The sequence below is a fragment of the Pseudophryne corroboree genome, chromosome 3 (genome assembly GCF_028390025.1).
Source record: "Pseudophryne corroboree isolate aPseCor3 chromosome 3, aPseCor3.hap2, whole genome shotgun sequence".
NCBI classification, from domain to species: Eukaryota; Metazoa; Chordata; class Amphibia; order Anura; family Myobatrachidae; genus Pseudophryne; species Pseudophryne corroboree.
Genome location: NC_086446.1, coordinates 222,232,543 through 222,256,690, shown reverse-complemented (window position 1 = coordinate 222,256,690; position 24,148 = coordinate 222,232,543). Strand labels below are relative to the sequence as shown.

General features: G+C 47.7%; 1 protein-coding gene, 1 non-coding gene and 1 pseudogene across 2 annotated transcripts in view; all 3 read left to right on the top strand.

Moving 5' to 3' along the window:
- Nucleotides 1–24,148, top strand: part of LOC135055141 (glutamate dehydrogenase, mitochondrial) — a 72,658-nt gene that overhangs the window by 46,867 nt on the left and 1,643 nt on the right. The window contains exons 9-12 of the mRNA XM_063958833.1: nt 10,344–10,424; nt 17,106–17,229; nt 17,331–17,422; nt 24,062–24,124. Coding sequence (XP_063814903.1) covers nt 10,344–10,424; nt 17,106–17,229; nt 17,331–17,422; nt 24,062–24,124 — 360 coding nt within the window. The remainder of the gene's footprint in view (nt 1–10,343; nt 10,425–17,105; nt 17,230–17,330; nt 17,423–24,061; nt 24,125–24,148) is intronic.
- LOC134899947 (U5 spliceosomal RNA) lies at nt 12,470–12,577 on the top strand (annotated as a pseudogene).
- On the top strand, nt 14,185–14,301 carry LOC134899862 (U5 spliceosomal RNA). The gene has a single exon (XR_010173411.1). It is a non-coding gene; the product is annotated as a U5 spliceosomal RNA (small nuclear RNA).

Genomic DNA, 24,148 nt, shown 5'->3' with positions numbered 1-24,148 from the left:
GGGAGCACTTAATCATAAGGCTATCCCTGTCATATATAGCGCTTTTTGGTGTGTGCTGGCAGACTCTCCCTCTGTCTCCCCAAAGGGCTAGTGGGTCCTGTCTTCGTATAGAGCATTCCCTGTGTGTCTGCTGTGTGTCGGTACGTGTGTGTCGACATGTATGAGGACGTTATTGGTGTGGAGGCGGAGCAATTGCCAAATATGAGGATGTCACCTCCTAGGGGGTCGACACCAGAATGGATGCCTTTATTTGTGGAATTACGGGATAGCGTCAACTCGCTTAAGCAGTCGTTTGCCGACATGAGGCGGCCGGACACTCAATTAGTGCCTGTCCAGGCGCCTCAAACACCGTCGGGCTGTAAAACGCCCCTTGCCTCAGTCGGTCGACACAGACCCAGACACAGGCACTGATTCCGGTGGTGAAGGTGACGAATCAACCGTATTTTCCAGTAGGGCCACACGTTATATGATTTTGGCAATAAAGGAGATGTTACATTTAGCTGATACTACAGGTACCACTAAACAGGGTATTATGTGGGGTGTGAAAAAACTACCAGTAGTTTTTACCGAATCAGAAGAATTAAATGACGTGTGTGATGAAGCGTGGGGTGCCCCGATAAAAAACTGCTAATTTCAAAGAAGTTATTGGCTTTATACCCTTTCCCGCCAGAGGTTAGGGAGCGCTGGGAAACACCTCCTAGGGTGGACAAAGCGCTAACACGCTTATCAAAACAAGTGGCGTTACCCTCTCCTGAGACGGCCGCACTTAAAGATCCATCAGATAGGAGGATGGAAAATATCCAAAAAGGTATATACACACATGCAGGTGTTATACTACGACCAGCTATTGCGACTGCCTGGATGTGCAGTGCTGGGGTAGTTTTGGTCAGAGTCCCTGATCGAAAATATTGATACCCTGGACAGGGACAATATTTTACTGTCGTTAGAACAAATAAAGGATGCATTTCTTTATATGCGTGATGCACAGAGAGATATCTGCACACTGGCATCACGGGTAAGTGCTATGTCCATTTCGGCCAGAAGAGCTTTATGGACACGACGGTGGACAGGCGATGCGTAGAGGAGTTATTTGGGGTCGGTCTATCGGATTTGGTGGCCACGGCTACGGCCGGGAAATCCACCTTTCTACCTCAAGTCACTCCCCAACAGAAAAAGGCACCGACCTTTCAACCGCAGCCCTTTCGTTCCTTTAAAAATAAGAGAGCAAAGGGCTATTCATATCTGCCACGAGGCAGAGGACGAGGGAAGAGACAGCAACAGGCAGCTCCTTCCCAGGAACAGAAGCCCTCCCCGGCTTCTACAAAAGCCTCAGCATGACGCTGGGGCTTCGCAAGCGGACTCGGGGGCGGTAGGCGGTCGTCTCAAGAATTACAGCGCGCAGTGGGCTCACTCGCAGGTAAATCCCTGGATCCTGCAGATAATATCTCAGGGGTACAGGTTGAAATTAGAGACAGAGCCACCTCGCCGTTTCCTGAAGTCTGCTTTACCAACGTCCCCCTCAGAAAGGGAGACGGTTTTGGAAGCCATTCACAAGCTGTATTCTCAGCAGGTGATAGTCAAGGTACCTCTTCTACAACAAGGGAAGGGGTATTATTCCACTCTTTTTGTGGTACCGAAGCCGGATGGCTCGGTAAGGCCTATTCTAAATCTGAAGTCCTTGAACCTGTACATAAAGAAGTTCAAGTTCAAGATGGAGTCACTCAGAGCAGTGATGGCGAACCTGGAAGAAGGGGACTTTATGGTATCCTTGGACATCAAGGATGCGTATCTCCACGTTCCAATTACCCCTCACACCAGGGGTACCTCAGGTTCGTTGTACAAAACTGTCACTATCAGTTTCAGACGCTGCCGTTTGGTTTGTCCACGGCACCTCGGGTCTTTACAAAGGTAATGGCCGAGATAATATTTCTTCTTCGAAGAAAAGGCGTATTAATTATCCCATACTTGGACGATCTCCTAATAAGGGCAAGGTCCAGAGAACAGCTAGAGATGGGTTTAGCACTATCTCAAGAGGTGCTAAAGCAGCACGGATGGATTCTGAATATTCCAAAATCCCAATTAATGCCGACAACTCGTCTGCTGTTCCTGGGGATGATTCTGGACACAGTTCAGAAAAAGGTTTTTCTTCCCGAAGAAAAAGCCAAGGAGTTATCTGACCTGGTCAGGAACCTCCTAAAACCAGGAAAGGTGTCTGTACATCAATGCACAAGAGTCCTGGGAAAAAATGGTAGCTTCTTACGAAGCAATCCCTTTCGGCAGATTCCATGCAAAGGGATCTGTTGGACAAATGGTCAGGGTCGCATCTTCAGATGCACCTGCGGATAACCCTGTCGCCGAGGACAAGGGTATCCCTTCTGTGGTGGTTGCAGGAGGCTCATCTATTGGAGGGCCGCAGATTCGGCATGCAGGATTGGATCCTGGTGACCACGGATGCCAGCCTGAGAGGCTGGGGAGCAGTCACACAGGGAAGAAATTTCCAGGGAGTGTGGTCGAGCCTGAAAAAGTCTCTTCACATAAGCATTCTGGAACTAAGCGCAATCTACAATGCTCTAAGCCAGGCGGAACCTCTGCTTCAAGGAAGACCGGTGTTGATCCAGTCGGACAACATCACGGCAGTAGCCCATGTAAACAGACAGGGCGGCACAAGAAGCAGGAGGGCAATGGCAGAAGCTGCCAGGATCCTTCGCTGGGCGGAGAATCACGTGATAGCACTGTCAGCAGTATTCATCCCGGGCGTGGACAACTGGGAAGCAGACTTCCTCAGCAGACACGACCTTCACCCGGGAGAGTGGGGACTTCATCCAGAAGTTTTCCACATGCTATTAAACCGTTGGGTAAAACCAATGGTGGACATGATGGCGTCTCGCCTCAACAAAACACTGGACAGGTATTGCGCCAGGTCAAGAGATCCGCAGGCAATAGCTGTGGACGCGCTGGTAACACCTTGGGTGTACCAGTCGGTATATGTGTTTCCTCCTCTGCCTCTCATACCAAAGGTATTGAGGATTATACGGCAAAGAGGAGTAAGACTAGTGGCTCCGGATTGGCCAAGAAGGACTTGGTACCCGGAACTTCAAGAGATGGTCACGGACGATCCGTGGCCTCTACTTCTGAGAAGGGACCTGCTTCAGCAGGGTCCTTGTCTTTTTCAAGACTTACCGCGGCTGCGTTTGACGGCATGGCGTTTGAATGCCAGATCCTAAAAGGAAAAGGCATTCCAGAAGGTCATTCCTACCTTGATAAAGGCAAGGAAGGAAGTCACCGCGAAGCATTATCGCCGTATTTGGCGAAAATATGTTGCGTGGTGCGAGCAGCGGAGTGCTCCGATGGAGGAATTTCAACTGGGTCGTTTTCCTACATTTCCTGCAATCAGGATTGTCTATGGGTCTCAAATTGGGATCTATTAAGGTTCAAATTTCGGCCCTATCAATATTCTTCCAAAAAGAATTGGCCTCAGTCCCTGAGGTCCAGATTTTTATCAAAGGAGTACTGCATATACAGCCTCCTGTGGTGCCTAAGGTGGCACCGTGGGATCTAAATGTAGTTTTAGATTTCCTCAAATCCAATTGGTTTGAACCACTAAAGAATGTGGATTTGAAATATCTCACATGGAAAGTGACTATGTTACTGGCCCTGGCTTCGGCCGGGAGAGTATCTGAACTGGCGGCTTTGTCTTATAAAAGCCCTTATTTCTCTAACGTCCTAGTGGATGCTGGGAACTCCGTAAGGACCATGGGGAATAGCGGGCTCCGAAGGAGGCTGGGCACTCTAGAAAGATCTTAGACTACCTGGTGTGCACTGGCTCCTCCCACTATGACCCTCCTCCAAGCCTCAGTTAGATTTCGTGCCCGGCCGAGGTTGGATGCACACTAGGGGCTCTCCTGAGCTCTTAGAAAGTTATAGTCTTAGAATTTGTTCTTTTCAGTGAGACCTGCTGGCAACAGGCTCACTGCAGCGAGGGACTAAGGGGAGAAGAAGCGAACTCGCCTGCTTGCAGCCGGATTGGGCTTCTTAGGCTACTGGACACCATTAGCTCCAGAGGGATCGACCGCAGGCCCAGCCTTGATGTTCGGTCCCGGAGCCGCGCCGCCGTCCCCCTTACAGAGCCAGAAGCAAGAATATGGTCCGGAAAATCGGCGGCATGAAGACTCAGTCTTCACCAAGGTAGCGCACAGCACTGCAGCTGTGCGCCATTGCTCCTCATACACACTTCACACTCCGGTCACTGAGGGTGCAGAGCGCTGGGGGGGGGCGCTCTGAGGCAGCAATAAAAACACCTTGGCTGGCAAAAATACCTCAATATATAGCCCCAGGGGCTATATATGAGGTAAATACCCCTGCCAGAAGTCCATAAAAAACGGGAGAATAGGCCGCGAAAAAGGGGCGGAGCCTATCTCCTCAGCACACTGGCGCCATTTTCCCTCACAGCTCCGTTGGAGGGAAGCTCCCTGGCTCTCCCCTGCAGTCTACAAGGGTTAAAAAAAGAGGGGGCACTAAATTTAGGCGCAGTATACATTATATATATATATATATAGATATAAAGCTATAGGGGACATAACTCAGTTAGTCCCTGCAGTATATAGCGCTCTGGTGTGTGCTGGCATACTCTCACTCTGTCCCCCCAAAGGGCTTTTGTGGGTCCTGTCCTCGTTTAGAGCATTCCCTGTGTGTCTGCGGTGTGTCGGTACGGCTGTGTCGACATGTTGAATGAGGAGGCTTATATGGTGACGGAACAGAGGCCGATATATGTGATGGCGCCCCCTGTGGGGCCGACACCAGAGTGGATAGAGAGGTAAAAGGTATTAACCGACAGTGTCAACTCCTTACATAAAAGGGTGGATGACGTAACAGCTGTGGGACAGCCGGCTTCGCAGCCCGCGCCTGCCCAGGCGTCTCAAAGGCCATCAGGGGCTCAAAAACGCCCGCTCTCTCAGATGGCAGACACAGATGTCGACACGGAGTCTGACTCCAGTGTCGACAAGGTGGAGACATATACACAATCCAATCCGTGACTTGATCCCGGCAATAAAAAATGTGTTATACATTTCTGACTTTAACCTCTATAAATGGGTTTTAGGTTTGGGGAGAAAAAACAGGCAGTGTTTTGTTCCCCCATCAGATGAATAAATGAAGTGTGTGAAAACCGTGGGTTCCCCCGTTAAGAAACTGGTAATTTATAAAAAGTTACTGATGGCGTACCCTTTCCCGCCAGGAGGATAAGTTACGCTGGGAGATATCCCCTAGGGTGGATAAGGCGCTCACACGTTTGTCAAAAAAGGTGGCACTGCCGTCTTAGGATACGGCCACTTTAATAGGTACCTGTTGATAAAAAACAGGAGGCTATCCTGAAGTCTGTATTTACACACTCAGGTACTAGACTGAGACCTGCAGATAGTGCTGCTGCAGCGTGGTTGGTGACCCTGTCAAACAGGGATAATAGTTGGCAAACATAAAAACATATTAAAGACGTTGTCTTATATATGGGGGATGCACAGAGGGATATTTTGCCGGCTGGCATCCAAAATAAATGTAATGTCCATTCTGTCAGGAGGGTATTAGAGACCTGTCACTGGACAGGTGATGCTGACTTAAAAAGCGCATAGAGAGCCTTATAAGGGTGAGGAATTATTTGGGGATGGTCTCTGGGACCTCGTATCCACAGCAACTGCTGGGAAGAAATAATTTTACCTCAGGTTTCCTCACAGAAAAAGGTACAGTCCTTTCGGCTTCAGAAAAGCAAGCGGGTCAAATGGCGCTTCCTTTCTGTACAGAGACAAGGGTAGAGGGAAAAAGCTGCACCAGTCAGCCTGTTCCCAGAATCAAGATTCTTCCCCCGCCTCCTGTGAGTACACACCATGACGCGGGTGCTCCACAGGTGTAGCCAGGTACGGTGGGGGGCCGCCTCAAAAATTTCAGCAATTAGTGGGCTCGCTCACAGGTGGATCCCTGTTTCTTCCAAGTAGTATTTCAGGGGTACAAGCTGGAATTAGAGATGTCTCCCCCCAGCCGTTTCCTAAAATATGCCTTGCTGACAACTCCCTCAGGCAGGGAGGCTGTGCTAGAGGCAATTAATAAGCGGTATTCCCAGCAGGTAATACTCAAGGTGCCCCTACTTCAACAAGGACGGGGTTACTATTCCACACGGGTTGGGGTACCGAAACCGCATGGTTCGGTGTGACCCATTTTATATTAAAATCCTTGAACATAAAAAAATTCAAGTTCAAGATGGAATCGCTCAGGGCGGTTATTGCAAGCCTGGACGAGGGGGATTACATGGTATCCCGGGACATCAAGGATGCTTACCTGCATGTCCCCATTTACCATCCTCGCCAGGAGTACCTCAGATTTGTGGTACAGGATTACCATTACCAAGTCCAGACACTGCCGTTTGGACTGTACATGGCACCGAGGGTGTTTTATCAAGGTAATGGCCGAAATGATGATACTCCTTAAAAAAAAAAAGGGAGTTGTAATTATCCCGTATTTGGACAATCTCGTTATAAGGGCGAGGTCCAAGGAGCAGTTGGTAGTCGGGGTAGCACTATTTTGGAAAGTGCTACAACAGCATAGGTGGATTCTAAACAGTCCAAAGTCACAGCTGGTTCCTATGACACGTCTACTGTTCCTGGGGATGGTTCTGGACATAAACCAGAAATAGTGTTTCTCCCGGAGGAGAAAGCCAAGGAGTTGTCATCTCTAGTCAGAGACCTCCTGAAACCAAAATAGGTAGCGGTGCATCATTGCACGCGAGTCCTGGGAAAAATGGTAGCTTCTTACGAAGCAATCCCATTAGGCAGGTTCCATACAAGAACTTTTCAGAGGGACCTGTTGGACAAGTGGTCCGGATCGCATCTTCCGATGCATAGGCTGATAACCCTGTCTTCAAGGACCAGGGTATCTCTACTGTGGTGGCTGCAGAGTGCCCATCTTCAAGAGGGCCGCAGGTTCGGCATACAGGACTAGGTCCTAGTGACCATGGATTCCAGCCTTTGAGGCTGGGGGGCAGTCACATAGGGAAGAAACTTCCAGGGACTTTGGTCAAGTCAGGTTATTTCCCTACACATAAATATTCTGGATCTGAGGGCCATTTACAATGCCCTGAGGCCAGCAAGGCCTCTGCTTCAAAACCAGCCGGTACTGATCCAATCAGACAACATCACGGCAGTCGCCCATGTAATCAACAGGGCGGCACAAAAAGCAGGATGGCGATGGCAGAAGCCACAAGGATTCTCCGATAGGCGGAAAATCATGTGTTAGCACTGTCAGCAGTGTTCATTCCCGGAGTGGACAACTGGGAAGCAGATCTTCTCAACAGACACGACCTCCACCCGGGAGAATGGGGACTTCCTCCAGAAGTCTTCCAATAGGATTGTACACCATTGGGAAAGGCCACAGGTGGACATGATGGCGTCCCGCCTTAACAAAAAGCTATAAAAGATATTGCTCCAGGTCAAGGGACCCTCAGGCGATAGCTATGGACGCTCTGGTAACACCGTGGGTGTACCAGTCGGTTTAGGTGTTCTCCCCTCTGCCTCTCATACCAAAGGTACTGAGAATAATAAGAAGGCGAGGAGTAAGAACGATACTCGTGGATGGCCAAGAAGAGCTTGGTACCCAGAACTTCAAGAATTTATATCAGAGGACCCATGGCCCCTGCCACTCAGTCAGGACCTGCGGCAGCAGGGGCCCTGTCTGTTCCAAGACTTACCGCGGCTGCGTTTGACGGCATGGCGGTTGAACGCCGGATCCTGAAGGAAAAGGGCATTCCGGAGGAAGTAATTCCTACGCTTACTAAAGCCAGGAAAGAGGTTACAGCAACTCATTATCACCGCATATGGCGAAAATATGTTGCATGGTGTGAGGCCGAAAGGGCCCCAACAGAGGAATTTCAACTAGGTCGATTTCTGCATTTCCTGCAAGCAGGAGTGACTATGGGCCTTAAATTGGGTTCCATTAAGGTACAGATCTCGGCTCTGTCGATTTTCTTTCAAAAAAGAACTCGCTTCAGTACCTGAAGTTCAGACATTTATAAAAGGAGTGCTGCATAGTCAGCCCCCGTTTGTGCCTCCTGTGGCACCTTGGGATCTCAACGTGGTGTTGAGTTTTCTTAAAATCACATTGGTTTGAACCACTAAAAACCGTGGATCTGAAATATCTCACATGGAAGGTGGTTATGTTATTGGCCTTGGCTTCTGCCAGGCGAGTATCAGAATTGGCGGCTTTGTCTTGTAAAAGCCCTTATTTGATTTTCCATATGGATAGGGCAGAATTGAGGACTCGTCCCCAGTTTCTCCCTAAGGTGGTGTCAGCGTTTCACCTGAACCAGCCTATTTGGTGCCTGCGGCTACTAAGGATTTGGAGGACTCCAAGTTGCTAGACGTTGTCAGGGCCCTGAAAATATATGTTTCCAGGACGGCTGGAGTCAGAAAATCTGACTCGCTGTTTATCCTATATGCACCCAACAAGCTGGGTGCTCCTGCTTCTAAGCAGACTATTGCTCGTTGGATTTGTAGTACAATTCAGCTTGCACATACTGTGGCAGGCCTGCCACAGCCAAAATCTGTCAATGCCCATTCCACAAGGAAGGTGGGCTCATCTTGGGCGGCTGCCCGAGGGGTCTCGGCTTTACAACTTTGCCGAGCAGCTACTTGGTTTGCAAAATTCTACAAATTTGATACCCTGGCTGAGGAGGACCTGGAGTTCTCTCATTCGGTGCTGCAGAGTCATCCGCACTCTCCCGCCCGTTTGGGAGCTTTGGTATAATCCCCATGGTCCTTACGGAGTTCCCAGCATCCACTAGGACGTTAGAGAAAATAAGAATTTACTCACCGGTAATTCTATTTCTCGTAGTCCGTAGTGGATGCTGGGCGCCCATCCCAAGTGCGGTTTATCTGCATTACTTGTACATGGTTATTGTTAACTAAATCGGGTTATTGTTGAGCCATCTGTTGAGAGGCTCTATTGTTTCATACTGTTAACTGTGTTTCATATCACGAGTTGTACGGTGTGATTGGTGTGGCTGGTATGAGTCTTACCCGGGATTCAAAATCCTTCCTTATTGTGTACGCTCGTCCGGGCACAGTACCTAACTGAGGCTTGGAGGAGGGTCATAGTGGGAGGAGCCAGTGCACACCAGGTAGTCTAAGATCTTTCTAGAGTGCCCAGCCTCCTTCGGAGCCCGCTATTCCCCATGGTCCTTACGGAGTTCCCAGCATCCACTACGGACTACGAGAAATAGAATTACCGGTGAGTAAATTCTTATTTTAATTTTCCATTCGACATAGGGCAGAGCTGCGGACGCGTCCGCATTTTCTCCCTAAGGTGGTATCAGCGTTTCACCTGAACCAGCCTATTGTAGTGCCTGCGGCTACAGACGACTTGAAGGACTCCAAGTTGTTGGACGTTGTCAGAGCCTTAAAAATATACATTTAAAGGACGGCTGGAGTCAGAAAATCTGACTCGCTGTTTATACTGTATGCACCCAACAAGTTGGGTGCACCTGCTTCTAAGCAGTCGATTGCTCGTTGGATTTGTAACAAAATTCAACTTGTACATTCTGTGGCAGGCCTGCCACAGCCTAAATCTGTTAAGGCCCATTCCGCAAGGAAGGTGGGCTCATCTTGGGCGGCTGCCCGAGGGGTCTCGGCATTACAACTCTGCCGAGCAGCTACGTGGTCAGGGGAGAACACGTTTGTAAATTTTTACAAATTTGATACCCTGGCAAAGGAGGACCTGGAGTTCTCTCATTCGGTGCTGCAGAGTCATCCGCACTCTCCCGCCCGTTTGGGAGCTTTGGTATAATCCCCATGGTCCTTTCAGGAACCCCAGCATCCACTTAGGACGATAGAGAAAATAAGAATTTACTTACCGATAATTCTATTTCTCGGAGTCCGTAGTGGATGCTGGGCGCCCATCCCAAGTGCGGATTATCTGCAATACTTGTACATAGTTATTGTTAACTAATTCGGGTTATTGTTTAGGAAGCCATCTTTCAGAGGCTCCTCTGTTATCATACTGTTAACTGGGTTTAGATCACAAGTTGTACGGTGTGATTGGTGTGGCTGGTATGAGTCTTACCCGGGATTCAAAATCCTCCCTTATTGTGTACGCTCGTCCGGGCACAGTACCTAACTGGAGTCTGGAGGAGGGTCATAGGGGGAGGAGCCAGTACACACCACCTGACCTGTAAAAGCTTTACTTTTGTGCCCTGTCTCCTGCGGAGCCGCTATTCCCCATGGTCCTTTCAGGAACCCCAGCATCCACTACGGACTCCGAGAAATAGAATTATCGGTAAGTAAATTCTTATTTTTCTGTTTTTGCAGATTATTGCAGAAGGTGCCAATGGTCCTACAACTCCTGAAGCTGATAAAATCTTCCTTGAGAGAAATATCATGGTCATTCCTGTAAGTAATTTCTCTGTATGGACAGAGAAAGGTGTATAGACTGGTTAATAGACCTTCTTAGTGCATGTGCTTTAACCACTTTAGGTTTTCTAGTAATGCTTAGAATGGTCTTAAGAACCTACCTAGATCCATATGCTTTATCCAGGTGACATGCCAACCTAACATGTCATTGGAAACTTAAGCTCAGATGCTTATCAGTAGACTTGAGTTAAAGATGGAAAGTTGTGATTTGGACCTTGCTTACGTAACAGGGGAACCTTCTTTCAGAAATTCATGTTTATGGGGCACTTTAAAATAAATGGGTTTTCTTTTTCATCCACTAGGGGTCACTGGAGTACTCTTGGGATATGGACGGGCGGAGCCGAACAAAGGCACTGAATATTCAAATTTAGGACCCTCCCACCCCTCCATATCCCCGAGTACCTCAGTGTACTGTCTCAGTGTTTTTTCGGTGCTCACAGCACGAACATCGGCTTGTGGTATAGCCACACTTGGATTTTTATTTTTAATTTTTATTTTTACAACTTAGCACATCCCTTCCCAGTTTCTGAAAAAACATGGGTCCGGGATAGTGCCGCTGCACGGGCAGCGCATGGCGTGTCGGTCCTCACAAAGAGCACCCTCACAGCCACAGACAGCATGGCGTGTCGGTCCTCACAAAGAGCACCCTCACGGCCACAGACAGCACTGCTTCTACAAACAGCAGCCAGGACTAGAGAGCTGGACGGGCTTGCAAAAAGCCGTCGCAGCCAATAGATCACTGGAAGCTGACTGCGTCACAAGGACTACAGAGCTGACGGAGCTTACACAACGAAGCCCCGTTGCAGCCATGAGTCACACCACTGAAGCTGGACGGAGCTTATACAGAAAGTCCCGCCACAGCCAGAAGTTACAGAAAGGTAGGCTGGGGAGCGGGGCGGTCAGCGCAGGCTGCCGCCCCGCTATGTGTGGGTTAATGTGAATACAATACAGCTCCGTCCCGCCGCACAGCAGGGGGAGCTCATACCCGCCAAGACAGCCACTACCTTCTGAGGAGACAAGCCGTCCCAGTGCTCCGGCAGCCGCCAACTCCGTCCTGCCGCATAGCAGGGGGAGATCAGACGACGCTAAACAGCCGCTATGTATCACACAGACGGGGACATCAAGCCGCCCGTCCCAGCGCTCCGGTCGCCGCCAAGCTCCCTCCTGCCGCAGCAGGGGGAGTTCATACGAAGCAGCTGCTCCGTCTGACATCAGGCCGCCCGTCCCAGCGCTCCGGTAGCCGCCAGTCCGTCCTGCCGCACACTGGGCTCCGTACGGCTGCACAGCAGGTAAGCCATACTTAGTACCAGTATGACCGCCGCTCCGTCACGGCCTGCAAATGCCAGGGCAGGCTTCCAACACGGCCGCCCAGCTACGTCCGGCCGCCCATCAGTCTCACTACAGAGACGATCACAAGTGCAGGCTTCCCGCAGATGATCATAGGGGGGGAAGAGGCACGGTGGAAGCTGGCGGATATATGACCAGCTGGGTATATATATATTTATATATATATCTATCACAGATATAAGCTTGTTACCGATACTGACAGTAATAATTGAACTATATTACTGGCTGTGATTTTCAGAGTTTAACCTATATTAATGGCTGCTATTAACAAAGCTAGGGAGCCTATATTAATATATTAATATTAATGTCTGATGTGATCATGGCCTATCAGCTTATATATATATTTATTCATAGAACAGTTGTAACCGTCCTGTGGTTATACTGTATAATAACCTATACGGAAAGGTCAGCATGGCAAACGGGCCATTTTAACCATGCTGCCTGTTGTTTTCCAGTTTGTGATTCTGGAACATTCCTGCCCTACATCTCTAAGCCACTGGAGGCGCAGGGGTGTTAGTGGGAAATTTTAATCGGCATAAGTAAGCCATGTAAACTGTTTTTCTACATGATTCTAGAACATTCCTGCCCTACATCTCTAAGCCACCAGAGGCGTAGGGGGGTTAGTAGGAATTTGGTTCGGGTTTCATAGGCCATGTGAACTGCTTTTCACATAAAGATTACTCTGTTTTTTCTTCACAGCGAATAAATCTTTAGTTTTACTAAAGATTTCCGTAGAGAGAATCAACCTTGAGTTTAATATTATTATGCTGTTCACCAATACAATATATATATATATGACATGATAACGTCATAAGGCGTGCAATGGCTGTCCGTGGCCTATTGGGGTGTCTGTCTGCATAGCGAGTAAGGCTCTAGTACAGACTAAAAAATAACATTGGCATCGGAGTCTCGGAAGTTATTCCGCCAGCTCTAACAAAAGACAGTTTTCCAGAGGAATTCCCTTTGGGTACCACAGTGCTTATTTAACTGGTCTTATAATGTAATGCACGATTCTATGTCAAATCTCACACCGATAACCACGAGTGAGAAGGGTTCATTAGACCAGCACTCAGATTGTGCAGGGTTGTTGCGAACATACATTGCTAAATTACAGGGAGTCAATGTCTCCATTGTTCCACTTAGTAGACTTTGACCACTATTTAATCGTTTACAATATGACGCCATCCGACATTGGTAAATGCGTCTGTGTCAAACATAAAGACCCATGAAACATTTGGGTCACTAGACATTACGGTTAAAAGAAGCTACAGAGTATATCTGTAAAGCTTCTAACGACGTTTCATCGTCGCCAGTTCAGCACGACAAGGCCACAGCTTGTTGGTCCTACATTTGATATTCAGCCGTTAATCGAAACGGAATTCTTGTGCCGGCATTTAATCCCTTTAGACTTCAGTTTCAAGGCGGTGATACAAACACTCACGCCTTGTAACGACAGGTCGCTACGGTCTGCAAGCCAGTAGTTGATGACCTCTTTTCCAATTGTGGGAGCGCGTCTTTACATGTTACCTTTGCGGGGTTTCCAGACTTCAACAGGGTCATGACTGCCTCTGTCGAACGGATTGGCAGGTAGCCATTTGGTCTCTACTGGGTTTCAGCTGTCTTTATAATACAGGCAGAGTCAGGGTGGCTTATTCCCCTCTGGTTGGGGTAACCAATCCATACAGCTCCGTCGCAGTTGCAATCAACAAATCACTTACTGCAGTTTGAAAATGGATTTGCTGCGGGTAGTATTGGCATATTGGAGCCACAAAATACTGGCATTTGCAATGCGTATATACCCATTCCGGTTTGTTCATCACAGGTTTTAGCGTTTGCAATTCGCCACATCCATTAACCATTTCATGTCTACCGTTGCTTATCGCTTTGGGTATTTACCAAAAGTGATGTTGGGATGATAGCTCATCTCACATACGAACTCTGTCTCAACAAAGTTCCTCTAAACTTGCGCTACTAAGGTATACTGCGGTAGCAGATCAAGTTCGAAAACAATCGCATCTAATTCCGTCTAAACGATGTCAATGCCTAGGTAAGATGATAAATACGGTAAATCAAAGACTTTTACCTACTACACCAGCAATAACAAATGTACGTCTAGTAATTAGTGCAAAACACGCACACTAGCGGTACATTGGTGTATTCACCTATTACGAATAACGATGTGTTTTCAATTTAGTTCGCCACCCTTCACTCGCGTTTCCCACAGAGGGAAAAGGGTGCATATACTCTGGACGACAGTCGCAGAGGGTCAGGATTTGTAGTTAAAATTAGCAACAAAGGTTCTAAAACACGACAGATTGCTGTCGATAAATGTCCTAGAACTCTGGGCATTTTACAATGCAATACATAATTCGCTTTCAGTCTGACCAGGTATATACTCTGGTTTCTCTTCAGAACGAATAAATCTTTCGCCTTTTACTAAAGATTTCGGTGGAGAGGAACAACCATGAGTTTCATGTAAATTTTTGATGCATGTCCCACGCTGGCCTTAAGCAGTCAAACAAGGCAACGGCAGTTGCATACACAACAACCAGTGAGAACCAAGTAGCCGCATGGCAATGCGGCAGGTAACTCAGATCCTCAATGGCTCAGAACACCATTATGTGAAAATGTCAAGAGATCATTATGTGAGTGGACATCTGTTAGACAGAGGATCTCACCCGTCAGGATTTGGATCCTGAAAACTGGACATTAAATCTAGAGGTGTTTCATATGCGAGTCCACAGAAGGGGGTTACCCTCAAGTATACATGATGGCATCTCGCCACAATTACGAAAGTTCAGTATGTGTACAAAACAGATCACAAGGGCAGTGGCGGTGGAGTCTCTCACATTCATGTGGTCATTCAGCATCGTGTATCTGGCTCCACCATTTTCCGCTGCTCTCTCCGTTGTCAAAACGGATCATAAGACAGTTTGTCACAGTCATACTGGTGGTATCTCATGGGTTTCGGAGAAGTTTGCTTCTCGAATTTTCAAGGAATACTTGCACACGATCTTGGCCCGCTCATAATACGTCCAACCTGTTACATCAGGGAACGTTAGTTTACCCATAGTTCCCTAGGTACCTATTATCTAGGTACCGCAGCTGCGGTTGACGGGGTGAGGGTTCAGACCGCCCTCTTAAGAAATTGAGCATTACAGTATCGGTTATACTAACCATGTTACGAAATAGTAAGCCGTTTAAGGCAGCTCATTTTTACAAAATTTCGTGTGCTTACATAGGTTGTAAACCTCGGAAGTTCCAACATCATCCTTCAAGTAACCCGTATTCTGTTAAACGGGGTGGGATGGAAAACTGCGTTGATCTGCACGAAGAGTGCAGGTATCTGTGTGGTAAACTTATTTTCAAAGACGTTTGCTTCTATTTGCGTCTGTACACATCTTTCTACAAGGTGTCATCAAAGTTCACACTCTATTTATCCCACCTACAGCGCCAGGCGACTTGAAGTTGGGTTCAGATTTCTTACAGTTTCATATTGTGAACCCTTTCAACAAATGGGAATTAAGTTTCTCACTTTGGAAAACAATTTTTTCTTCTAGCCTTGGCTTCGGCAAGGGTTTGTTTTCATATTTGGGTGCCTTGTATTCCAAGCCACCGTATTTCAGTTTTCTCATGACAAAGCAGATCTTCGGACGAATCACGCTTTCGTATTCTTCACATCAATGTACCAATAGGGGTTCCTGTGTGGACAGCACATTCTAGAACTGAATGTGGTACACGCATTACGCGTTTATATATGTGCCGAACGTCAACAGTACGTGATATGAATACGTTGTTTGTTCTCTATGATACTGCCAACTGGGGTTAGCCAGTTTCTCAGCAGACATTATCGAGTTGGGTAATAATAATGACTACAAGTCAGGCTTACCTTAAGGCTAGGTTACAATCGCCTACGTCAGTAATAACTCATCCCACAGGTTCTGTGGGAATGTCAGACCCAGTGGGTCGTGGAGTGTCTAAAACGCGGCTATATAGCCTTCATGTGCACCATGTTTGTGCACGTTTACACGTTATAAATGGTGGCGCCATCAGCATCTAGCCTTGGGCTGCCTACTGTTACAAGTATCAAACAGCTCTCCCGCCCACGAGGGAAGCTTTGGTACGTCCCAAGAGTACTCCAGTGACCCCTAGTGGATGAAAAAGAAAATAGGATTTTGGTACTTACCAGGTAAATCCTTTTCTTTGAATCCATAGGGGGCACTGGACGCCCACCCAGAGCAGTTTACCTGGGTTGTTTTAAGCTCAAGAGAGCTTAGGGTAACAAGTTTTACTTGATTGATATTAAGCTCAGAGGAGCTTATGGTAACACATTTTCACCGATTGGTTCAAATTATAAAGTTCTATCGGTTATGGTGTCAACTGTTTAGTTGACAGTAAGGTTATGGGTCAACATTGTTGTTGTCCGTTATGTTATAGGTATTCTCCATTGTCAACCTCTCTATATCGTTCCTGTTCGCTCAGTAAAAAACACTGAGACAGTACACTGAGGTACTCGGGGATATGGAGGGGTGGGAGGGTCCTAAATTTGAATATTCAGTGCCTTTGTTCGGCTCCGCCCGTCCATATCCCAAGAGTACTCCAGTGCCCCCTATGGATTCAAAGAAAAGGATTTACCTGGTAAGTACCAAAATCCTATTATCCACTGTTTGATAATAGCTAAAATAGCACAATAAAAATCACTTTCAGACCAATCTGACATAAAATCAATCTCAACTTGAAAGAAGACATTATAATCAGGAGTCGGCTCATTAACTTAGTTCTGGGAGGGCATAGTTTTCTCGCCCCCCCCCCCCCCCGACAAGATATTACATGTAAGGGTGTAAGCTCCTTGTCTTTTATAGGAAAGATTCTGATAAATTGTCTTCAAAATGATCTCTTCCAGTTAAAGTTTTTCAGACATACTGTAGCTAAATTGCTGCTCCTTTATCCACAATTGACATCAAAGGAATTTGATCAGTCTAATTTGTTACTGCTATATTCAGAGAGCATTTTCAACCCTTGCTATAAATTTAAGCCCCTGCTATTTTTAAAGTACTGACTGATCTTGTATACCATCTTTGAAGTCAAACATTCCTTTTCAAAGAAGATAACCAATTACATCTGCCATACCCCAAGCACCATTCTTTCCACAGGCAATTAAAGTTGAAATTGTAAATTTAGATTCTACTACTTTGGGTACATGGCTTATGCCTCCTTGTCACAAAACAGCCCGCCTTCTGATTTGTTTTTAGGGATTGTAGCCTAAGTATCTTGTGTGTAAACGGACTGAAGTACTGAACTCTTGTTCTTTAGGACTTGTATTTGAACGCTGGTGGTGTAACGGTGTCTTATTTTGAGTGGCTGAAAAACCTAAATCATGTGAGCTATGGCCGGTTAACCTTCAAATATGAACGGGACTCAAACTACCACTTACTCAGTATGTATGAACCCCACCTCCAAAAAAAAAAATCTTATTAAAAAATAAAAATACATGTATATCTTCCACCAGTGTGTAACCAACTTTCATTTAACTTTTAGTGTCTGTCCAGGAGAGTTTGGAGAGAAAGTTCGGTAAACATGGTGGGGCTATCCCAGTGGTGCCAACTGCAGAGTTCCAGGCCAGAATATCTGTAAGTGACTGTACAAAACTGACAGATGAATGCTGTTGAATCTTTTCTGCTGGCACTGGCTTTGTACAACTTAGCTTACTTTACATGGTGTGTTAGGAGCACCGAATAAGTTGACATAAGGTATAAGATCTTCTAAACACAAAGATTAAGTAAACGTGGTTGAATGCTGTTTGTTTCCCTCCCTACATGTGCTCACTATGAGCATTTATTAGTGAACCTATTTACTGGTATGAGCATTGTTCACTGTGCCCTTGAGAAATTTTTGCGTGAATAAAATGTGAAGAGAAAATAGAATAGAAAATGTGATCATCCATTATTACAGCAAAATGACCAATTGGAGAAGATGTGAATATATTACTAAGCCCACTAGCGAAGTGTACTTAAAGCCTAAATTATATGCTAGAATGGAAAATGAGAAAACGGGCTTTTGTGCACTTGGTTCCTTATGTTTTTGTTTTGCACACTTTGTTATACATGTGTGCAACAGGGCTGTTTGAGCTAATCTTATCAGGAGCCACTGGCTAGCACCAGAGCCGGATTTGCATGCAGTATATGTGCCAAAGGGTATTATACACAGGTGCAGCAGTAGAAACTCCAGGAAATGTGAGTTTCTCTAGCATCCATAAGGGATATTGGGGAGAACTAGTACGATGGGGTATAGACAGGGTCCAAAGGAGCCAGTGCACTTTAAATTTCTTCAACTGGGTGTGCTGGCTCCTCCCCTCTATACAGGCAGTTTAGAAAAAAGTAACCTCAGGAGAGGATTCACATCTCTACTGCTCCAGAGGTTTCTTCAGTTTTCTTTAACTCTTTTCGGCATGCTGTCTGGGCAACCGCATATTTGCGCCATGGGAGTTTGGGGGGGGGGGGGGGGCAGTCACCGGCCTTTCGAGGTGCTGAGCCACTTCCCTGCTGCAGGACCACCGTCCTCAGGGGCTGTTTAACGGGGCACTGCCTTGGCTGACACAGCCACAGCACACTGCGCACCCCTAATGCTGCCTGAAGTTTATCAGTGGTGAGTACAAATCGGGGGCCCCGCTAGGGTGGGTCACCTAGTTCAAGGTGTACGGGGACCCTCTTGGGGGGGGGGGGGGGTAGGGTCCTGCTTAGAGCACCTGTGTAGAACTGGCACAAAAGGGCTTGACTAGCACTTGTTAAGCTATATAGGAGACTTTTCCAGTGTGTGTGTGTGTGTGTATATATGTATATGTATATATATGTGTGTGTATGTGTATATATATGTGTGTATGTATGTATGTTTCATTATACCTCCGGTGCCATTAGAAGGCGCGGCGCTAAATCAGAGCGGGACCTGAGGCGTTTTGGCGCCTTCCTCTGCTTACTGCAGCACACTGCGCTTTCTGCCTCACAAGACACACTGGAAAACTGGTACAGGGTGTAGCTAAGGGGGAGAGCCGCTTGTGTACACTATTCTGATCCTTTGTAGGACAAAAATTGCTGGTGTTTTAGAAAGCTGACTGCCTCACTGGGGCTGTGCAGCTCAGGGTGTGCTGGTGTCCTTTCTGTCTCCTCACATACGGTAGGGCAGGCTTGCATTATAACTGTCTGTATGTTATTGTGCTTACTGTGAAATATGGGTAAACACAAGCTGTGCAGTGTCACTCCAGATTCTCCGTTATCTAATGTTTGTTTCCTTTGAATGATGCAGTCAATCTTCACAAATCAGTGAAGGGGCTGGGGGAGAGAGTCCACACTGGTTAGGGTCTCAAGACTGATGTCAGATAGGTCTTCCCAGCTCACTGCTAATGTGCAGAAGACTCTGCTACTACAACAAGCTCTGGCAGATTTAGCTGCTAGGGCAGATGTACAGCTCCCCCTCTCTCATGCAGGTCCACAGAAGCATGGTTTATTTGCTCTATCTGATACAGATATACAAGATGATGGGGATGACCCGGATCCCGATGCTGTTTAGTTTATTAAACGCCTCATTTTGGCTATAAGGGAAGTGTTAAAACTCCCTCTAGAGGATGCTGTGTCACAGCAGTCGTTTTTCTTTGTCCAAAACAAGCCCAATGTCCACTTTCCCTGAGTTAGATGACGTATTCATACAGACCTGCAAAAATCCAGACTAAATTCAAGTTTTTGTGCTCCTGAAGGTAGGAATTTTTCTGGGGAATGGCTTTGGGGTTGAGTTGGATACATGGATTTCCAAATCCACTGCACGGAAAGCCACGTTTCTCCCATCTGGTGCCCCGCCAGCTAGGCGTTCCTACCTGGGGCTGTCAGTTCAGTCCTTTTGGTCTAACAGATTTCGTTCTAGGGCCAGAGGTGTCTCCACTGACTAGAGGCACCAGAGAGGAGATGGGGAAACCCAGCCATCACAAGTTATCAGAGCACCAGTTCAGCTTCCACTGAAGCCCTTGCATGATGGTGCCCTCCCACCCTGAGGGGATATCGAGGTGGGAGCTCAACTGCGTCACTTCAGCAGCATCTGGGAGAGCTCCTGCCAGGATTCCTGGGTAAAGGACCTCATCTCAGGGCTACAAGCTGGAGTTCGACTGCGCTCCTCCCCAACAATTTTTTATATCGAGCTTCCAACTTTGGAGGATACGCGTTTTATGCGGCAACAGGCCGCCCAAAAATTGGTCCGGTCAAGTTATTCCTGTGCCACTGCAATAAGAAAAGGGGTTACTACTCCAACCTGTTCGTGGTACCGACACTGGTTCGGTAAGGCCCATTTTGGATCTAAAATCCTTCAACCCTTGCCTAAAGGTTTTCAAGTTTCAGGTGGAATACTTGGTAGCGGTGCTTGCAGGCCTGGAAGACCGGGAGCTTTTATTGCTCCATTTAGACTGCACTATCCAATTTCTGTCACCATGGTTGGATCCTCAATTTGCAGAAGTCCCACCTGGAGCCAACTTGGCGGCGCCTGTTCCTGGGAATGTTGTTGCCAGATACTGACCCTGAAGGTGTTCTTCCCAGTAGAGCACATCAGGAGATGGCCCGCTTGATTCTCCTGCCTACTCGAATATCCATCCTTGAATAGAATTGTTGGGAAAGATGGCAGCCTCATACGAGGCAATCCAGTATGGAAGGTTCCATGCCAGGACATTTCAAGTGGATCTCCTGAGCAAGTGGTCCGGATCACATATTCAGATGCACCAGATATTACAGCGGTCACCTCAGGCCAGGATTTCTCTCCTGTAGTGACTGCAGTCCTCCCACCTACTTGGAAGGCTGAAGTTTCGGGATCCAGGATTGGTTACTCAGGACGGGTGCGAGTCTGATAAGATGGGGAGCTGTAACCCAGGGGGCTTGGTACCAGGGCAGGGGGTCAGCCCACAAAGCCCTCCTTTTCGATCAACAGTCTGGAACTTTGGACGATCTACAATGCTCTGCTTCAGGCCTCTGCTCAGTGATAACGCGATCCAAGTTCAGTCTGGCAACGCCACAGCAGTGTCTTATATCAATTGACACCGGAGGGACCAAACGCAGAGCTTGCATGTGAGAGGTGTCAAAGATACTCCTGTGGGTGGAAAGAAATGCAAGAGCAATGTCTGCAATCTTCATTCCGTGAGTGGACAACTGGAAAGTGTACTTCCTGAGTCGTCACTATCTCCACCTGGGGGAGTGGGGGCTCCACCATCAGGTGTTTCAGCAGATCGACTGGTGTGGGTGCCCACAAATAGACATGATGGCTTCTCGTCTCAACAAGACCAATCCCTGGTATTGCCAGTGATCGCAAAAACGTGCTATAGCGCGCTTTTACCCCAAAATGAGAACTGGGGATGCGCTCCGTTGGAATTGCTCTCTGACGTTATTTGTCAGAAGTGTCAGGCTGCTGGGCGGGAAGATAGCGGTGACAGGAGTTGGTAACACGCTGAGAGGACTGAGAGCTGTTATCGTCAAACCACGGGAAGCAGCAGCGCTCTGGGGCTTTATCCACACTTGTTACCCTCTCTGGCTGCACTAGTGCACGGGCGGGGAGAGGGGTCAGTCCGCGACACAAGATTACTGATACGGGAGGTGCTGGAGCCGCCGCCAGATGACATCACCTAGGAGAGTAATGAAGCAAGCTGGACCCGCCACCTGAACAGATCTCTGCACAGAGCTTGGCAGTGCAGAGGTAATTTTAGCTGGGGTCCGAGGATGCAGGGACACTGGGGAAGGGGTGAGTGTGCTGAGCCAGTGTGTGGGGCCAGACAGAAACTAAACAGCAGCAGGCCAATGCTGCCTTAACAGTGTCTGCCAGCCCAGTGTACCCCACCATTACTGACCCTGCCAGCCCAGTGTTTCCACCTTCCCTTCCCAACCAGCCCACTGTTATCTCACTGCCCTCCCATCTAGAACCTCCCTGTCAGTCCAGACACTGATTCCCCTTCCCAGCTCAGCCCAGTGTTACCTCCTCACACCCCTATCTCTCTGCCCCTCTGCCTGGCGCAGTGTGCAGAACGTGCTCTGCCTGGCGCAGTGTGCATATTGTCATCTGCCTGGTGCTAATAACCTGCTCTGCCTGGAGCAAAGTGTGTAAGCGGCACTGTGTGGTATAATGTGAATTGGTACTATTATGTGGTCACGCCCCTTCTCCATTAAGCCATGCCCCTAAATTTTTGGTGCGCGCCTTCGCACGCACTGCCTAAACTTTAGGTTCTAGGAGGTGGAGAACCAATTCACTTTCTGCCAAAGGGAACCAAAATGTCTAGTTACAGTTCTGGTGCAGGGTGTCCTGCATGCTACACAGCCCAGCAGTTCTGTCATCCCATCCCCCCCACCTTGCAACAAGATTAAGATTAATAGGAACCTTCATTCCGATGGGACCCAGAAAAGGACCGGCAGGACCTAATTTTTAAAAGTGAGGGGTCGCTGGGACCCACTTTTTTTGGGCTCTGCACGATCACTGATTGCTCACGCACCAGGGACCCCCAGGCGAGGGCAGAGAGGCACTGGCATTGCCTTGGCTATACCGGCTGGTCTACTGGTTTCCTCTGATTCCATTGATCCCAAGGGTGCTAAAGCGAATCAGAAATCGGGGTGTTCAGGCAATTCTGATTGCCCCAGATTAGCCTCTGAGGGCGTAGTACACAGATCTTCTGGTTATGTCTGTCGAAGACCCTTGGACTCTGCCACTCATATCTTCAGCAAGGACCGTTCATCTAGCCAGACTTACGGCGACTTCGTTTGACGGCATGGAGTTGAGCAGAACATCCTAGCTCACAGGGCCTTTCCAAGAAGGTTATTGCTACCATGGTTCAGTCCAGGAAACCTGTGACGTCAAAACACCATCTTGAGGAGATGTGCATCTTGGTACGAGTAACCCAATTATCTGCCTGCACAGTTTCACTTGGGACGTTTCTTGCAGGCTGGTGTAGATAAGGGCTTATGCCTGGGTCCTATTAAGGTCCAGATTTCAGCCCTCCATTTTCTTTCAGACAAAATTGGCAGTGTTGCCAGAAGTTCAGACCTTGCAAGGAGTATTCCATATACAACCACCTTTTGTGCTGCCTACGGCACCCTGGGATTTGGATGTAGTGTTGTAATTTCTACAGTCCTTCTGGTTTCCACCTCTGACAGTGGAAGACGAGTACTTCACGTGCAAGACTGATGTTCCTGGCCCTGGCTTCTGCTCAACATGTCTGAGTTGGGGGCCTTGTCTAAAAGTCCGTACTTGGTCTTTTAAGAGGACAGTGCAGAGCTCCGGACTAGACAGCGGTTTCTGCCGAAGGTTGTCTCCGCGTTCCACCTGAATCAACCTATTGTGGTCCCTTCTGCTCTTCCAGAGGCTTTGGATGCTGTGCGTGCTTTGAAGATCGGTCAAAGCACACGGCTCAGTTCAGAGACTGATTCAATGTTCGTGCTTTGATATGTAGAAGGATTGCCCTGCTTCAAAGCAGGCCATTGCTCATTGGATTAGGCTTACTATCCAACAGGCCTATGTCTGCAGCCTTACCTGTTCCTAGGTCTCTGAAGGCCCACTCTACAAGATCAATGAGCTCTTCCTGGGCAGCTGCCCATGGAGTTTCGGCCTTGCAACTATGCCGAGCTGCTACCTGGTCGGGGAAGAACACGTTTGAAGTTCTACAAGTTTGATACCTTGGCCAAAGAGGAAACCCAGTTTGGGCAGGTGGTGCTGCAGCAGTCTCTGCACGTTCTCGTCCGTTCTGGATGCTTTGGGACATCCCCATCGTACTAGTTTCACCAATATCCCTTATGGATTCTAGAGAAAATAGGATTTTAATGCATAACAGTAAATCCTTTTCTCATAGTCCATAAGGGATATTGGGCGCCCGCCTCAGTGCGTTGACTTTTCTGCAGGTTCTTGTTCTATAGTTACCTGTTCAGCTGTTACTGTTACCAGTCATTTCTGGTTGTTATATGGTTGTGGTGTGCAAATCTCTCAACCCTTTATCGTGTTCCTTCTCTCATATGTCCTTTCTCCTACCTACAACTGCCTGTGGGAGGGGGCATAGAGGGGAGGAGTCGGCACACCCAGTTGAAGAAATTTAAAATGCACTGGCTCCTTTTGGACCCCATCGTACTAGTTTTCCACAATATCCCTTTTGGACTACAAGAAAAGGATTTACCGGTAGCTATTAAAATCCTATTTTTATTTAACATTCTATGGTTTGACACAACTGCCACAATGTCAGTGACTAGTACACTTATTCGTTCTCTTCACAGGGTGCTTCTGAAAAAGATATTGTCCATTCTGGTTTGGCATACACCATGGAACGCTCTGCAAGGGTAAGCTTTCACATGTTCAACAAT